The 19,748-nt window shown below is 33.8% G+C and overlaps 1 protein-coding gene across 31 annotated transcripts in view; it reads right to left on the reverse strand.

Moving 5' to 3' along the window:
• The window catches only part of CREM (cAMP responsive element modulator), a 78,758-nt gene that overhangs the window by 9,550 nt on the left and 49,460 nt on the right, over positions 1–19,748 (reverse strand). For 11 of the 31 annotated variants that reach the window (XM_079107680.1, XM_079107689.1, XM_079107693.1 and 8 more), the window contains 2 exons: positions 15,760–15,948; positions 4,136–4,171 (listed from right to left, as the gene is read on the reverse strand). The exons of 4 other annotated variants lie outside the window; for them this stretch is intronic. In XM_079107680.1, coding sequence (XP_078963806.1) covers positions 4,136–4,171; positions 15,760–15,948 — 225 coding nt within the window. Of the gene's footprint in view, positions 1–4,135; positions 4,310–8,636; positions 9,338–9,388; positions 9,824–15,759; positions 15,949–19,748 lie in introns of those variants that run through there. 16 more of the 31 variants (XM_079107682.1, XM_079107703.1, XM_079107700.1 and 13 more) reach the window with 10 other exon arrangements.

Here is a 19,748-nt window from a genome sequence, read left to right on the forward strand (position 1 = left end):
CTTTCAGCATTTAGAACTATGACATGAATATTTCAACATGCTGACTACATTTAAGGTAGAACAATGTCCTCACACATTTTAAACATGTTTTTTCACAGCTTTTTAACCACGGTTTACTTAGCCTAAAATCAGTGGGCGGCTGTATTGATAAAGTATTTAAGAAACAGCTCTCGGGGGGCTGGGGAGAGAAAGTCCTAATCTGTAGTGTTTGACAATTCCCATGATGGAAATACTTTCACAATGGCCAATGTCAAGATACCAGTGTGACTTAACTGAATGTAGAGTTGGGAAGAAACACAATGAAGTGGCACACCATTCAGATAAAATAGATGTAAATAATCTCAAGAGGTCAGATAAAATCATTAGAAATGATGAGTGTTGAGTACTAATATTGTTTTTTAATGTAATTTATTAGTGTGTGTGAGAGAGTGTGCATATATATTTAACTTTTAACAATGGCTGCTTTAACAACCAGTTCATAAAGATGCTAAAGTATAAAATTGGCTATAGAAAGCCAGAGGGTGCTAGCTCTAGCACAGCACTACAAAAATTTTAATTAAGCTGAACATCTCAATCCCTTGAACATTCCAATTGAGAGATTTCTCTATGCCTTATAACATGCCTAAAACAGTTACTGAAAGTCTGTAAGTGCAAGTCCTATTAAAATGACTGAGAAAAGGGAAGGAATCTAACTCATTGGGGTTTTAGTTAAAAACAATGAAAAGCAAGGCAAAACAAACAAAAACCAACAAAGCTTTCATTAAAACTGGCTACCCTGGGGAAAGATTTTTTTTGGTCTTTTAGGTTTTTTTTTTTTTTTTTTTTTTTTTTTTAGTAATACATTTCTAAGTATTCATTTAAAAAATTTTCTTAGTGTAATCATATAGTTAAGACAGATTTAATATTGACTTAGTATTCAGACTGAATACTGAAAGAATATTCTCAAAGTTTCCTTATTTGTATTCAAAATAGTCTATCAACTGTATTAAACATAGCTTCCTAGAGAAGACAGATGGAGTTGAGTGATGAAATATGTTTTTACCACCAATGCTTCAACTTGAAAACATATGGTCCAGTGTCAGTTGATACTCTGATATTACAAAATACATACTCTCTTAAAGCTTAATGCAAGAAAAATGTTTTAAAGTTATTAAATCTCATAAAAATTGATCTGAACCAAATGGCTTTCAAAAAAAGAAATATGGTACTTCCATATTTTAAAAAAGTATCATAACCACTGAATAGGAACCAAAATTTTTTTCAATATAGGAAAGAAGATACTTTTTCACCTAAATGTGACACCATCTTTGAAAACAGACAAGCAGTTTTTAAAAATTAAAAATTAAATACTCTATTTTCTTTTAATTGGGTGAATACCAGTTTTCCCCGTAGGGTTTGAGGATTAGGTAAAAGCAAAACAAGTGAAAAACATGGCTTTGAGGGAAGATTATCTAAAGGTCTTCACAGAATTTATAAAAATACTATTTATAAGATAGTACTACCACTTCTTTTTATAATATTTTTAAAAATGGTGATAAATAGTAACTGTGATGAATGATCACCAGATAGATCTCTATTAATAGACTTGGGAAAAGCCCTAAATTTGTTTTGGTGGCTATTCAAAATACTTTATATATAGATGCCTCATTATATGTTGAAATTTTTATAGCTTTGAAATATTTAAGAAGAAAACCCCTTGTAAACTAACTACTAAATATTTTTATAAAATCTTTTATTTTTTTTACTTTTTACTGGTGCATTATAATTATGCATAATAGTGTAATTCTTCATGTCATATTTAAACATGTACATAACATAATTTGATCAATCTCATTCCCCAGTAATTTTCCTTTCCCTCTCCTCCCTCTCCCAGACCCATGATCTACACTTTACTAATCTCCCTATTATTATTTTTAAATGGATGGAACTGGAGAACATCATGCTGAGAGAAATAAGTCAGGCCCAGAAAGTCAAAGGCCAAATGCTTTCTCTCATGTGGAAGCTAGAGAGGAAAAAAAAGAAAAAGAATTTTAAAAGGGATTTCAGGAAAATAGAAGAGATACCAATAGAGGAAGGGAATTGAGAGGACGGGAGGAGGGGAGGGCATAGGGAAGTACTGGAGAATGAAATCTACTAAATTATGCTATGTCCATTGTACAAATATACCACAGTGAATCTTGATATATTTATATATACATATATATATATGTGCACACATATATACATATCTATGTATATATTACAAATTGATATGTAGATACACACATATATACATATCTATTTATATATCACAAATTGATATGTATATCATATGCACATAATAAAGTTTATATATTATATACATATTCATATATATACACATATGAAATTATAATGCACTGATAATTTAAACAGTTTGATCATAATGTCAGAGGAGATGGAGTGGAACATAGAATAACATAGTTCTCCCCTCTTTTCTCTTTACCCACATTGAAGGAAGAAGGTTATGGGAAAATAAAAGCTTAAACAATGCAACAGCTGGAGGCTACAGGCTTTCTAAAATTGGAACAATAGCCAGTGAGGAATGAGAAGTTTACATGTTACTGTTGACATCCGCAGGCAGCAGACCTGGTTCTAAGCTTGCTATTACAAACACTGCTCACAAAGAAGTGAAAACAAAAAAACAAAAAATCTAATAGAAAAGTACAGAAGGGTTCCTTATACTCTCTAGTTTTGTGTATACTTGCTACTTTCTGTAATATGAAGTTAGAACAGAATGCTTACATGATATACAAAAGCTAAGAGTCTCCAATAAAACAAACAACTTTTCTTAAAAAGTGGAAAAATAGGAGGGTGGATAGAAATACTTCACAGATGAAAATGGATGCCAGGAATGGTTCCAAACAACTTTTGCCTGATTCGAAAAGCCACAGCCACCCTTGAAGGACCAAATTTGGCAGCATGAAATACAGTGGCAATTCCAAGTGGAGCATTCTTAAAACATTTTGGAGTAATAGCTCAGAAAAAAAGATCACTTTAAAATAATGTGGAAGGGGATTTTATTTCTGGATGTATTAGTTCTGGGATGTTAGTTAAACAGGGTTTTATTATAATGTTCCAGACATGTCACATGTTAATTTTATTCTTAACACAAAGATTGTTTATTAGTTTAAGTCAGAAATATGAATTAGTAGAAATTAGAATAAATTTATATAATAGCCTGAAAAATCTATATGATGGTATGCTTGTAGAGGTCAGTGGATGAATTCCATATATTCAAATATAATCTTATTAGTAAAGTTTGTTAAAAAGATATGGGCAAAGAGACTTTCTTGTTTTGAGGAAATCCAAATGTCAAGACATTTTATTTCTGAAGTAAGTTATGAAAAAGTGTTTATCTTAGTAGGCTTCAGTTTCTGATATTATGAATTCAGTGGTCATTTAAAGCAGATTAGATACCAAGGATCACAGTTCAAAGAATCATCCTACATTCCTTGATGAGCAATTCTTATTCCTATACTCTTATTACTGTCCCATTTAGCTACTAAGTGTCCAAAACATTCTTCATTCTAGAATTTCATTTTTATTTCCAAAATGGGAAATAAATGGATCATCAGTAGGGCTTAAAAATCACAACTGAAGATAGATACTAATAAGAAGATATTTATGTATACACTAATTTTCTCAAGAAAGTAAAAAACTTTCAGACAAGTCAGGGGCAGTATCTTTTTACCTTGGTGAACTTCCTAGGGTATTGTACACGTATTTGGAATATTTAAAATAAGTAGTCTTCCTTATAGACTTACTTATGATAGTTAAATCTTTATCACTAAGATACAGAAAGAGCAATAAGTTATGTATTCAAAGTGTTCTTTCTTGATAAAAGGCATTATTTTCCTAAATCTTCCCTTAGATACTTCTAACACAGCATTTTAGAAGCAGAGGGTTTTAATTATAATGTATTTCCAACCATCTAATCTTTGAAATGAATGAATTTTAGAGGGGTTTGGTATTAAATATTTCATGGAAAAGAAAATTCCTAGAACTCTCAATTCTGATCATTAACTTCATACCTCTATTTGCAAGCTTTAAACATGGTACAGCAGAAAAAACATGGGATTTGGAGTCTGGGTTCTAGTCCAGCTCTGCCACTTACCAGCCATGTGACTTGGGGCAAGTTCAGTTTCCTCATCTGTAAAATGGGGATACATTATCTCATTTAATACTCACAATAAACCCTGTAATGTATGTCAAAGTGTCTAGCACAGTGCCTGGCACATGGTAGGCATTCAGCAAATGTTATTTCCCTTCTTCTTCCCTTCCTTAAATTCTGAAAGACAATGTTCCAAATTATGCTTATACTGTATTTTAGTTAAAAGGCTTATAACATCCATAAATAAATTTCCCCTGGAGTTTCCCTTCTAACAAACCTGAGGAGTCAAAATATATTGTTCTTATTCCTTATTTTGTTTAAAAATATGCCTAAAAACTTTTTACATTTGTAACACAGTTATATCCCTTTAGACAACAAACTATTAAAAGATAACATAAAATGTCCCTTTCAGTGTATATAATCAATTAAGACAGAACCTCAGAACTGGAGAATCACAAATGACCAAATGATACACTGTTGTCAGACTGGTAAGAAGAAAACTGAAAAACCCCACAAGTCAGAGTAGGAAACAAAGAAATAAATAAGAAACTCAGCCAAATGCCTATCCTGAAAACTACCAAAGAGAAACAATTTGTCAACTCCCAAATGATGGTGATTTTATCTTGACTGTTTATTTGTTGAGGTATCTGTTGAGCACATTAACCAAAGTAAAATATTTCTATAGAGAGATCCTACCTTCATGTGTCATTTCACTATGCACCAGTAATCTAAAATACACCTAAGAAAGCAATAGAGGTAACTTAAAAGTCATAAATGTAGAGAAGAGGGCTTTTCCTTTTTCCAGGAAGCCACTGGCATCTTCTCCACTTTTGGTCTTCAGTTCTCTCCCTTCCTACCACCACACCAGTGCTCCTAATACCCAAATCAGACTTATCGATGCCTTGCGTCCCATACTGTCAAAATATTTTCCTTCCCCATTGCTTGGTTTCTTTGGGGAAATTAAATCCTACCAAAAATAACTATTGAAGTACTAAAATTTTTCAAATGCATTACAATTACTATGACACATAGACCACATAGAATTGTCATTAAATTTTTCAGCTTTATTGAGGTATAGTTGACAAAATTATTATATTCAAGGTATACAAAGTGATCCTTTGATATATATATCATGAAATGATTATCACAATCAAGCTAAATTACACATAAGGGGCCTTCTTAGGTTGTTTATTAAGTGAAAAAAATCTTTGAAAGTCTGGGTAAAAGATGGAAAGTTATGAATACTTGAAAGTTAATATTCTATACAATGTCAAATAAATGCTCTATTATCCTGAGGGTAATAATAAATATTCTAGAAAAAACTCCATTTTGACTACTTCAAAAGAATGCTAATTTCATTTTGCATATTTTATAACCAATGTGCAGTATGCTATTATAACTCATCTTACATTGATAGTAATTTATCAGTATCAGGTGAATTATTTTTTTCAGTGCTGGGGATCAAACCCAGGGCTTTGGGCATGGTAGGAAGTACTCTAGCATTGAGCTACATTCTGGGCCTTGTCAGGTGAAATTTGAGAGCAATGTAATATAGTATGAGCAGAACCAAGGGAATCTGAAGACCCAAACTGGTTCACCACTTGCTACATTTATAAGCTTGAGAAGGTCATTTACCTGTTCTGATCTGTGTTCAGTATACACAAGAGCGTAACAGTATCTGTCTTGTGTATATCAGTGAAAACCCATGTAAAGTGCTTCTCTATTTCACTATTTCAACATGGTTTCCTTAATGAGATCCACACTTATCCTTGTTATATTTCCTGCTTTCTGTGCATACAATCTGTTACTTTGATAGTACGTTCTTCAATCTATATTTATACTTATTTGTAATGTTGAGTGATTTTAAAATTTTGCTATTTACATAAATGCAAAGTAGCATCATAATTATTTAATTAGGCAATATATTCATATAGGCAAATAAAAGGGGTAGGGGCAAAATGAAATAAATATCTCAAATTAAAATTGTGGTGGGGATCTGGAGTTACAGCTTGGTGGTAGAGCACTTGCCTAGCATGCATGAGACCTTGGGTTCCATCCCCAGGAGCACCACCACCACTACCCTCTTTTTTTTTTTTTTTTTAAATATTAGGAAAACAGCATAATAGCCATTTTCTGTTTTACCTTCCATAGAACTTTCAAGTTTTATTTAAACTCAAGGTAGATAAGTAATTTATTTTCATGTCCAACATAATTATAACTTGCTTTGCTACCAACTTCAAGAAGATGTTAAACCTGACTGAATTTATTCTTTTATGTCTAAAGTGCCTTTAAAAATCATTGCCAATAGTCTCCTTTCACAAAGGTGAAAATTAAGATACCATTATCCAAAATTGATGGAAGGTTTGTTTTTAACAAATCAGAAATTCAATTTGAATACAACTTATTAAAACTCAAGAGTCTAAAAGATAGGAAATTATGCTCCTTACATCAACTTAATAATAAAACAAAAAATTTCTGATAAAATTTAAATGACACCCAACAGAATCAATAATCTAAACTATAGACAGACACTTTTTATATTCAATTCCATGATTGTCTAAGAAAATGCTGCTAAAATCTTTTCTAGGCCAGCCTAAATTTGGTCTAGATCAGTTTTTTTCAAACTCTAAGTTATAGATCATTAGTGAGTCATAAAATAAATTTCATGAGTCAAGAACTGTATGTTAAGGGAGCTATGAATATAGCTCAGTGGTAGAGAGCTTGCCTAGCATACATGAGGCCCTGGGTTCAATTCCCAGTACCACAAAAAGAAAAAAAAACAAATTAAGAAGAGCATTAAAAGAAGAAATAGAATGGAAAAGGAAGTATGAGTATTCTGTTTGAAATATGTTTTATATAAATGTAGAGTGTATACACAAACACACACACACAAACACACACACACACATATCCATTGTGTCATAATATAAAATGTGGGTCATGGTCAAAGAGTTTGCAAACCATTGGTCTAGATCAATCCCCTTGGTTTGCCAATCCACAGTCCAAAGGCCTGGTTCTAGAAGCTGCTCTGCTGTACCTTTGAAAATTTCCTTAAATCATGTGCTCTTTTGGCTCTTGAAAAAAAAGGGGGGGGGGGGCAATAGAATTGGTTTTTCATTTTCAAAGAGGTTTTCAAATAGCATTAATTCTATGAGAATTGAGATTTGGGAAAATAATTATTTCCAAAAGCACAATCAGGATTTGTGAATGAAATGCTATATATTGCTTGATATTTTTTAGTTTTAGTATTTTGAAAATTTTAAATTGGAAAGGGAAATCATGGCTAAGCATTACTGGTTAAAACTGTGGGGAAAAAACTCTCAAGGATGGTATGTTCATTCTGTATAAAAATGTTTGTTTAATTTATGTTTAATAACCAATGATTAAAGTCTTTACATAAATGATTGCCTTAACATTCATCTTTCAATATATTCAGTATTTCTATCATTTTATTTTATTGTATTGCTATAATTCTCAAGATTAGACAGATAAAATGGGGAACAGGAATTAAAGGTTTAGTTAAAAGAAAGATATAAACCAGCTGGGCATGGTGGCACAAACCTATAATCTAGCAACTCAGGAAATTGAGGTAGGAGAATTACCAGTTGGAGGCCAGCCTCAGCAACTTAGTGAGACCTTGTCCCAAAATAAAAAATAAAATAGGCTGGGGTTATAGCTCAGTGATAAAGCACTCCTGGGTTTAATTCCCAGTACCCACCCTCCAAAAAAAAAAAAAAAAAAGAAAGAAAAAGAAAACCAATAATGTCTAGAAAGAAATTATATGCACAAACATGCCTTTTGTTTCTGAAAATCATGACAGGCACTGTTTTGAGATCATTTTAAGTTCATCTATATCTCATAATAAATTTATCATTTGAGACCTTCTGCAATTACAGCACTTCCATAACTTCACAAAACTTCTTTTTCTAAAAACAATGTCCGTAAGACAAACAGCAATTCAATGCAGGTTTTACTTGCTCAAGACAATGGAATGTTCCAATCCAGGGAGAGGGCTGAGACCCAACTAACTCTAAAGAGCTAAATTGTGGTGAAGCTGTGTAATCATCCGTTCATTTTTAATTCAACTGCAAATTCAGAACTGGGTTACAAATAAGAACAGTGAATAAACAATGTTGCAAGCACACAAAGGTCACTAGTAACTAAATCTTTCAAAATCACTTATCTGTAACTAAGAAAAACAAACCACATGAAGAGAATTACTGATTGCAAATTTACATACCAGAGAATGGGGGGTGGGGAAAGACAAACACTTCCCTCACTGGGCACTAGAGAGCACTCTGAATCCCAAGTTCTTATAGATCAAGTAAGAGCCAAAGAACCCCTCCAGGCTATATATAGGCTACATGTCACCAAGCACGTGCAGGGACAGCCTCATCGGGAGGCACAACCTTACCCTTTAATCTTTCCTGACAGCCCCCAACTTCTGCTCATGCAAGCAGTACAGGTGGAATAAAGTGTTCCCCCTCTTCAAACAGATACTTACCTCAAGAGAAATGTTAAAGTAAGCCTTACAAGTAAAGCTATTCAGTCTAACGGTGATCTTGGAGATAGAGGTAGTGTTCAGCTAGTTAACTCAATCTGTCAGCAGCGTTTGACAAAGCAGAAAGGAACTGACTAAATCACAACATGACTAGGAGCTGACGTCAATGTGCAGCTCGCTTGGAGTTTAACTTTTCCACTTCCCTGCTGAAACACGATTCCAGGAAATGTAATGACGTCAGCTCTTTGAACTCAATTAGCTGAGGAACAGACCATTTTAAATACAGGAGGAAAGAAACAAGTAGGCACGCAAACTTCACAACACATTGGTTTCTCCTATCCTGTTTGGAGCTACCTTTGTTCGCAGTAATGAAATCGGAAGCTTAATTTTTTACAGCGGTGAACATTATGTTTAACTTGTAGCTAGATTGAATTCGCAACAGGTTGCAAATGAAATAATAGCTTATTTTAGTAGGGCAGAGCTGCGTGCAGGAGGGAGACAGATGGTGAAGGGAGGAAGAGAAGCACAGAGGGCTACTACTTTAGTCAAGCAAGCAGTATAGTACGGAGCAAAGAAGCAATTACACAAAGATGACTTAACGGAGTGAGCTGAACGTACAGATACATATTTTTTAAAACTTCTTACTCTTAAGCAACTAGAAAGTAACACTTTTTAAAACTTATGTTGTTAAATATTTTTTTCTAAACTTCAAAAAATCTGCAGAATTAATTTAAATCCCACTTTAAAATTCTTACCTGTTTCATCTCCAGTTACAGCCATGATGGGTTTCTGCATATAGAACTGTCTTGTTTCCCTATCACAGTTCAACATAAAGTGTTCCAAACTAGCAAGCATGTGCAAGATAAGTAGGAGTATTGACATCACAATGACATCACTAGCCTATCACAGCCATCAATTTGCTTTGTCACAGACCAGCTCACTGAAACCAAAGCCCTATAAAAACTCTTCCTGTAATAAACCATCTTAATGCTCTTGTTTCTCATTTTAAGTAAAAATCTATTGAGATAGGCTCTGGCAAAAAAATGTCTAAGTAGCATTAAAAGTTACATGGTTGTATCTTATGGAACTACTTCATTATTATTGTTGTGTCAAGGTTTCTAGGTAAACATAAGGGAATAAACCCAATATGTTTCTCATAATTCAGAGGTGGGGGGAAAAGTACTTAGACATCTAAACTATGGGGATTAAAAAAAAAAAAAAACCCACAAATACACTGACAATCAGCACAGAAATACTGTCTGTTCTTAGACACTTCTAAATTTACCAAGTAAGAAACATCCAGTTGCCTTCGTTCACTTTTATTTGCTGAACCATATGCTACAACACCATAAAATCCAGCTGTTCCTAAAGTGACACAGAATTTTCTAATTTTACTTAAAGGAAGTAGATACAGAAATTTTAAAAATTCACTGTGCCAGTGTAGTATTGTGTAACATTCTTCCACAACTGTTAATTAAATTATATAAACTTGCTGATATTTGAACATTTTGGTCCACATAAACAGCGGTTTAATTCAACCTAATTTATTATTTTACTGATTAAAGCCCTTGAAAAAGAGTGTTGTGATTTTAAGAATTCATAAATAAATCACAATTACTATTCATGAATTTTTTTAAATGTGAAATTTTATTTGGATAACTTGAAGGTTTAGCACATGAAGAGCTGGGGTTTTTTTTATAGGAAATTTACCACTAGCATGGTTAGACACAAAACTGGCAAATGTTCAACAGTAATAACAGATCATGGCCTGGAAAAAAAAAAATCTGCTTCTCTAATGCACAAAAATAAGTGACATGTCACTGAGACCTTTTATTTTTATCAGTGGTTTGTACAAAACCCATTCCCTCATATGATTAGAATTCAACCTGACCTTATGACAATGAAAGGACATTCCACCATATTTTTCCCTTTTCCAATTAAGCATCTTCCAGACAGGCAGGGACTTCACATTAAGGTGCTCTAGATGTGACATGTCAGGGAGTATCCATGTTACTAGTAATTTTCCAGAGACCCTACAAAAGTGCCTGGGATCTCAACTGAAGACCTGACAAAGTAAGAAAGCCCTAGATATCAATCTCAATCAGGGGGTTCCATCAAGGACTCTTTTCTATCCCAGTCATACCTAAGGGTTTGAGTCAAAGAGTACAACCAGTGAATTTTACTTCACACTTAAAAAACTTCAATTTGATTTTTAGCCAAATGTCTCTTTAACCTACATAAATGCTCAGTGGAGAGAAGAGTAGAGGAAGGTAAGGAAGGAGGGAAGTTGATTGCTTAATTGATTACTGCTATTAGTGAAGTTTTAATAGATTCCCTATACTAGTTAAACTCAGTCAATCAGCATATAGAACTAAAAACATTTTTAAGAAGACTTTTGCTTTCATTCAGTAAACACTTATTGAACATTTATCATATGCCAGGGACTCTGCTAGGTACTAAGGATCCTTGGTCCAAACAGAACTTACCATATAGACAGGATACAGAAAGTCACAAGTGTGATACGTTGTCTAAGAAAGTACAGTGAAAACTCAGGGGTTGCCTAAGCCAGATATGGAGGATCAGGGAAGCCTTCCTAGAGGAAGGGTCATCTAAGATGAAATCTGAATAATGCATACAATTGGGGAAGGTGTTCTTATAAGGACAAAAGGTAAGTATGAGGGCCCTAGACAGGAGAAAGAGTACTGCCTATCAGAGGAAATGAAAGAAATAGAGCTGCATTACAAAAGAGGGAGAAGGAGAGAGATAAGAGGCCAGTAAAGGGGAAAGGCCTAGATCAAATTAAGATTTGGGCCACATAAAAAAATTTACAAATAATAGGGATTCAGTGAAGGGTTCCAAGCAGAGGCTGACATGACACTATTGAGTGAATATTTATGCCCACCCACCCCAAATTTCTATGTTGAAATCCTAAGCCCCAGTGCAAAGGTATTGGGGCCTTGAGTTAGGTTTTAAGGGTGGAGCCCTCATGAATGGGATTAGTGCCCTTCAACACAGACGCCAGAGAGCTCCTTCACCTCTTCTGCCACTTGAGGAAACAATGAGAAGATGGCCATCTCAGACCCTGGAAGTGGACCTTGCGCAGACACTAATTCAGCTAGCACCTTTATCTTGGACTTTCCAGCCTCCGGAAATGTAAACAAAATTAATATGTATGTGAAAGCTACCTGGTCTCTGGTTATTTTGTTAAAGCAGCTCAAATGGATTAGGATACATATTTAGATGTAAATTTTAGGAACACCATTCTAAACTGCAGCATGGAAAGCATACTATGGAAGAAAATAATGTCAGTGATAGAGACTTGTTTATAAGAAATATTAGTAGCTCCCCAATAAAAATTTTTTTTTCAAAAGAAAGAAAGATTGAGCTGGGGTTTAGCTCACAGGAAGAGTACTTGCCTAGCATGTGTAAGGCACTGGGTTTGATCCTCAGCACCACATAAAAAAATAAAATAAAGTTATTGTGTCCATCTGCAACTAAAAATATTTTTTTAAAAAATTGAGAGATTAGTAGCCTCTAGAATCATTGGGAGGTAATGAAGAGAGTCTAGCTGAGCTTTCAGAAATAATTCTCCCTGTCCCCCCCCTCAAAAAAAAAAAAAAAAAAAAAAAAACTGAACTAAGAAGGAAGATGCTGCCTCTGGCATGATTAGAAAAATCTGAAAGCTCTTTTACAAATACCAGTTTCAGAAGCCAGACATGGTATACATGCCTGCAATCCTAGTGAGGCCAAGGCAGGAAGATCACAAGTTTAAGTCCAGCCTCAGCAACTTAGTGAGGCCCTAAGAAACTCAGCGAAACCCTGTCTCAAAATTTAAAAAATTAAAAGGGCTAGGGATGTGGCTCAATGGTAAAGTGGCTCTGGGTTCAATTCCCAGTACCACAAAACAAAATAATACAACTACCAGATTTAGGGAAACCACCTGCCAGGTTGACAGGGGTGACAGCCTGAACTAGGGTGTTGAGAGTGGGGGTGGGGAGGAGTAGAAAACCTGGCAGGTGGTTTCCCTGAAGCTGGTAGAAAACCTATGTGATTTAGTTAAGGGGAAGAATCTACAAAGTGGCTTTGGGTGGAGAGGTACAGGAAGAGTAAGTCAGGTTTTTGGCTTAAAGCAAAGAAGGGCAAGTAGTCTATTACTTAAATAGAGAAAACAAAAGAAGATTTGTGGTAGGGAAAAATGGAAGTCAAGTTTGGACTTAAGGAATCAAAGATGAGTGTGGACATCTAATTAGCCAGCTGGATTAAGAGGATCATCATAGTGAACAGAAGCCATGTGTGGGAATGAGACCATCCAGGAAGAATGCTCAAACCCAGTGGGAAGAGGGCACAGGATACAATCCTAAGGCATGCTGCTGAGGAGACTGGCAGAGGAAGATCAGTTCAGCAAAAGAGACTGAAAGAAAGGCAGAAAAGGGAGAAGAAAAAACAATGAGAATGTAGTTTGGGGAAGTGAAGGAGGCAGAAGTCAATAGTACTGCAGAGGGATCAATCAAGATAAGGACTGAGAATTCAAAATGACATTGATATTACCTTTCAGTGAGATGATAGGGTAGAAGGTAGACAGGGAATATTGTCTTTAATTTCAGAACAAGAAAGCCCACTGACCTTGCTATGTTTAACACAGAACTGAAGCTCCTAAACATTATTGTTAAAAAAGGAGGAGGAGGAGGAGGAAAAGGAAGAGGAGAGGGAGAGAAGAGGAGGAGAAAAGAAAAGGATAATAAAAAGAAGAATTATAAAACTGAACTAGAAGAAACAACATTATTTACATATAGTATAAATATTCACAGTTTCACAAAATTGATTCACAAAGAATCAATATATTATTTAAAGTAATTAGATTTAGCTAGGTTGATAGATAAAAGATCGACTTTTAGAAATCAATATCTAGTTATGCTACCAACAACTAGAAAATGTAACAGAAAAATAAGATAACAATTCATAACAGCAACAACCACCACAAACCATTCAGGAACCAATTGAGTAAGACCTCTATGGAGAAAAATTTGAAACTTAAAATAAAATCTTACTAAATGAAAAACTGTAGTTTGAGATTGGTCATTTTAACATTATAAAAACTTCAGCTTTTCCTAACTTAATCTATAATTAAATGCTATCTCATCACTGGTGTTATTATTATTGTTACTCAAAGTTATACTAAACATATGAAAGAGTCATGTTTCAAATAGCTAAATCAACATTGAAAAAAGAAAGAAGACAAAAAGAGGAACTTATTCTGGAAGACAGCAAGCAAGTATGGTACTGGCATACAGAAAAAGATAAATTGTACAGAAGAGAGAGTTCTGAGACAGATCCAAGATTACATGAGAAACTACTGTATAACTAAGGTTGCCTCATAAATTAATGAGTTAAGAACAAACCAATAGTTTGAGGCACAATATAGAGAGAAAATATTAAAAATGAATTTCCAGCTATTTACATATAGAAGTGGGTCCTAGATGGATCAAGGATATAAAACTATAAAGTTCATGGACGCCGATGTAGAAAAATAACTTTTTTGACTTGTAGAAGATGAAGAATTCGGCTCAGGTGGCTGAGGCAAGAGGATGACAAGTTCAATGTCAGCCTTAGCAATTTAGAGAGGTTCTAAGCAACTTAGTGATACCCTGCCTTTAAAAAAAAAAAAAGGCTAGGGATGTGGCCTAATGGTTGAGTACCACTGCATTCAATTTCCAGTACCCCAAATCATCTAAATAAATAAACAAACAAACAAACAAATAAATAAACTCTTACATAAAACTCCCGCTGGGTGCAGTGGTACATGCCTGTAATCCCAGCAGCTCAGGAGACTGAGACAAGAGGATCAAAGCCAGCCTCAGCAAAAGTGAGGCACTAAGCAACTCAGTAAGACCCTGTGTCTAAATAAAAATACAAACTAGGGCTGGGGATGTGAGGCAGTGTTCAAGTGCCCCTGAGTTCAATCCTCTTCAACCACCAAAACACAAGACTTACATGTATATTATGTTAAAAAAAAATTATAGAAACACTCTTTGCTAAAGTTCAAATTTTCAGATTTTTTTCAGGTAAAAAGATGATATGAGAAGAATTACTATTCTTTAAGATTATTCATTTAGACATATAGGATTCACGAGTAAGGGAAAATTATAAGAGATTGCTTTAATTTTATATTTAAAAGAAAACATTTAAGTAGTAAGTAAATACAATGCATTCTTTTACTATAAATATTACTATTTCAGTTCTTCACATACTTTTATCATAATCTACATTAACTCCCCAAATACATAAGAATAAAGCTATGTATATAGGGATTCATTAATTATAACCTGTTTCTTCCCATACTTGCAAGACTTTCAAACTAAAAGAACTGGTATCACTTTCCTTAAAATTACTGCCTAAGCAAATGAACCCAAGAAAAACAATTATATTAAAACACAGAATTTTAAAAAATTGTATTAAATACATGTATTATGGTTATGATAAGTACAAATGAATGAAGTTAAAATAATATTTAATTAAAATTTAATTTAAATCTTAGGTAATCCTAAAAGCTTAGGGCTAAACCCCAACTTTTATTTCACTGTTGTCAGCTTTCAGAAGAACTAGAATGGGTACAGAAGAATTCAAATGTGCTAAGAACAGACTAACACACACATACACACATACACATATACACACCCAGCATTTGTTTTGAAATGAATTGTTTAGGTATTAGATTTGAATGTAATAGCTGAAGAAAGACCCAAATTCAGGGCATTGTGGACTATATACTCAAATCTTCATTAAATAGGTAGAGAAATATAGAAGATACAGAATTTGTGACTTCCAAATGAAGAATACTAACTTAATTAAAAATTCATTAATGTTTCCACCTCCCTTTTTCTATCATGTTACTCTGAATTTAGTCTTTTTTAGAGCCAGTAAAACCTGCTAAAAAGTGAAAGTTAATATTTTCTTTCACTTGTTTAATGTATTAAAATTATTTCTTCTTCAAGTCTTTTTATAAGTGTTTCCCACCCCCCCAAAAAATCTACCTCCTGTATATTTCACCAAACTCTAAAATCACTCTAAAGGGTGTGATATAATAATCCCATAGGTATTCTAAATGTATTAGATTAATAAAATATACCTTGAACAACAACCTGGCTGCCTGGGACAAAGAACTGCTGTGTGCCATCAGCTGATTGTGCTGCATACTGTACAATTGTAGCACCTGGTGGAGGAGCTCCTGAATTTGTCATTGTTAATGCCTGTAGTCCCTGAACACCATCAGATCCTGGATTAGAAATCTGGATTGTTCCACCTTGGGCTATAGCAACTTAATAGAAAAAGAAAAAAAATATTAGAGAATTTCAAAATTCATTTTATAATACCCCATATTGGGAGAATATACTTTGGGTCTATGTATTACCATTGCTTCTCATTCTCAAATCACTCTTATTTTTCTGTGCTAAATTGATAAGGAACATCAGCTTCATCATGGGACAAGATATTGACTGGCTGACTGATTTTTGTGATGTTGGGGATAGAACCCAGGGCCATGCACATGCTAGGCAAGTGCTCTTAACTCTGAGCTACATTCCCAGGCCAGGGACAAGAGTTTTAAAAGTTTACCAACCCCTGGGTATATTTAATATTTGGAACTTTTGGAAATTCCTGGAACCCACAAAATTTTCCTCCTCCCTGGCATCCATCCAACTAAAATTATTTAAGAGAAAGAGTGAACAGACAGAAGGGAGAGAATTCAGCTTCTTGGTGTTCTCCATTCTCTCCTATATTTTTAGTTATAAATAACATTCTTCTAAGTCTTAAGAAATGCTCAGTGACATTTCCATTAAGCACTGCAATTACAATGAATTTGTACCTTCGTTCAGCTAACTACTTTTCTAATTTATCATCAAAAGAGAGTGGCTTTTAAAGTAGTATATATCAAAAAGCTCACAACTACAAAACTGTAAACTACAACTTTGACTATAGCAGGAGAATCCTGAAATGTAAAATGTTAAGTTGAAAAGGTCCTTACCAGTTAACTGTAATTGAAAGAATTTGTGCTATAATATTTACCTCTACTAAATGTCTGGAATACAACAAATATGAGGTAAGTCCCTCTAAATACTGAGATTAGTTAGTCATGCTTAACAGTTAACATATTAAGTTTCAAAAGAATAAATGATCAAATGTTTTGTTTTAGGGCTGGGGATGTAGCTCAGCGGTAGGGCATTTTCCTAGTGTGTGTGAGGACCTGCATTCCATCCCAGCACTCTTAAAAAAAAAAAAAATGGCTAAAAAGGCTAAAATGTTTTGTTTTAAAATTTCCCTAATGGGGGCTGGGGATGTAGCTCAGTGGCCGAGCACTTGTCTAGCATATGTGAGGCACTGGATTCGATCCTTAGCACCACATAAAAGTAAACAAATAAAAGCATTCTGTCCATCTACAACTACAAAAATTTTTTTTTTTTTTTACTTAATTTCTCTAATGGACAAAAAAGTACTGTTTAAAATATCTGAGAGGTCTGTTATACTTTAACATAAAGATTATAACTGCATGTTTTAAACAGTAGAAATTAATCAGAATCAATGGCTATCCTTTTTTAAAAATATAATTCATAAACTAGCCAACTACTTCACAAAGAAGATTTTAAAAGCACATTATCAGAATAACATGAAAGGATAAATGTATGCCTCACAGGAATATTATAATAGTATTTAAAATATACTCCAAATATGTTCAAGTCACTTTCAAACATTTTTAATGGCTTCTAAGCAAAGACCACTGAGGTGATAATCTGATAACATAAGCCTATTAGAACTACAGAAAGAGTAAAAGTAACAACAAATTTTCAGATCTTTCACCTAGTACCTAATACAGAAAAATGGGTTAACGTTTTCGAAAATATTTCAAAACAAATGCATGCTGTTTTTTAATTCACTGACAGTTTACTATTAAGAGTAGGATTGACAGGAACTGAATCAGTTACAGAATGTTGATAATACTGAAGCTAAAAAACCCTGTGGGTGATATTAATTTTTCAGGCTTATTTAGGACATTATATTCTGTACACATTTTAAAAATAGGATATCTTCAGCTGGGCATGGTGGCACATCCCTGTAATTCCAGCAACTGGGAAAGCTGAGGCAGGAGGATGGAAAGTTTGAGGCCATTCTGGGCAACTTAGACTCTCAGTAACTTAGCCAAACACTGTCTCAAAACAAAAACAAAAAGCACTGGGAGTTGGGCATGGTGGTGCACTCCTGTAATCCCAGGGACTCAGGAGGCTGAGGCAGAATTTGAATTCAATCATAAGTTCAAGGCCAGTCTCAGCATCTTAGCAAGGCCCTGAGCAATTTAGTAAAGACCCTCAGGTTCAATTCCCAGTATCAAAAAAAAAAAAAAAAAAAAAAAGGGCAATGGGGAGGAAGGGGGGCTGGGAATGTGGTTCATGGTAAAGTACCCTGGGTTCAATCCCTACTACCAAAAAATAATATAATATCATATAATATAAAAATAAAAATATAATATTTTCAAACTACAACTTTCCAAAGATTCCAAAGATTTGGCCCTTGCATATAAGGGGTTTGGGGAGAGACCTAACTTTTTAAAAGAGAAGTATGAAAAAGCAGGAGATACTACTTTTTTAGATCTTCATGGCTGGACATGAATGAATTTACATGTTGTCATATATTTGAATGTGTTTTCAGTTAATAATTAGTTTGGTGCCATAGAAATAATGTTTTAAAGGGAAGAGCCATGGCATCAGAACCATGATGTGTTAGAAGAACAAAGCCTAACAGAGCAGGAGCTCGATAAATAGAATGAATGGCTACCATTTTCTCACAACATACTATATTATAAACTTGTGACTCCGGAAGAGTTAAATGAGACATGATTTCTAATTCTAATTACAGAATTAATTTTTCAACACCAATACAATTATGAAGCTTTTGGAGTAGTAGTTAGAATCATGGAATAGATAACAAAAATCTACTTTTTCCCTTTTTCTTTTTTCTTATTTCCCCTTTTTTTCCAATAATTTTTCCTCTAAAGTTCCAACCCAAACTACTTTGTTTTTATACCAAGGCTCTGTTTCTCTTGACATTTTATTTGCTGATGAACTCAACATATAATTAGATATGGAAAATAAGAGCCTGCCCCCCTACCCCAAGGGGCTCCAGGGGAAAATATTTCTACTGATAAGTCTCATACTTTGAAACTAATTTCATTTTTTATACTGAAGGGACTCTTAATTCTGACATTATCAAATGGCAGAGGAACTTCCCTTTCAAAATGTTATCTCTTGTTTGATAATAAACAAGATTTACCAATGCTTCAGGATCCTGGAAACAGGCTTTGTATGTGCCTATCTGTATTCAAAGAGTTGAGTAGGAAACTTCTTAGGTTTCAAAATATTCAAGGATAGCATAATCTGTTTTCAGTAAACATAAATCAAGATAAATAGCAGAAAAAAATAAGATAAAATTAACTGAATGAATTTGGACATGTTCTATTTTAGCATTTAAAAAAAAAAACTTAAAGTGGAAAATTTCCAGCAAATATAAGAGTAAAGAGAACTTTGTATCATTCATTTCCCCTGCCTTCCCCCTTCCCTTGGAATATTTCAAAAAAAATCCTGAATATCTGACTGATCATTTTTAAATAAAACGATTGGTTCATATCAAAGTTATTAGCGACCAATGAAAATAAAATACCTTTGCATTTCCTATTCATTTTTTTCGGGGGACCTAGGTTTTCTTAATGCAACAAAGTCAAAAAGGTTTATATCTATGATCACATACATTTTTGATGATGATAAGTGAAAAGTCCACACTGGTCTATGATATTGATGGAAACTCAAACAGAAGGAAATATCTATCTACGCACTTATTTTCCTCTTTTAGGTAATCCTTAATTATATTACTTAAAATAAACAATAAAATTTTCATAAAATAATTTAAATTGAATTAAAGTTGAACAATAAGATTACATACTTAATTAAATTCTATATTAATTTCCATTATGAATTAATTCAAGCCTGTTAGTATGCTATCAGTTCACAATAGTGGAAGACAGAGGTTAGGTTGCTATTGTCCTAATTGCTATGGGACGTACCTAAACTTCTT

This window comes from Sciurus vulgaris, assembly GCF_902686455.1.
Source record: "Sciurus vulgaris genome assembly, chromosome: 12".
Lineage (NCBI taxonomy): Eukaryota > Metazoa > Chordata > Mammalia > Rodentia > Sciuridae > Sciurus > Sciurus vulgaris.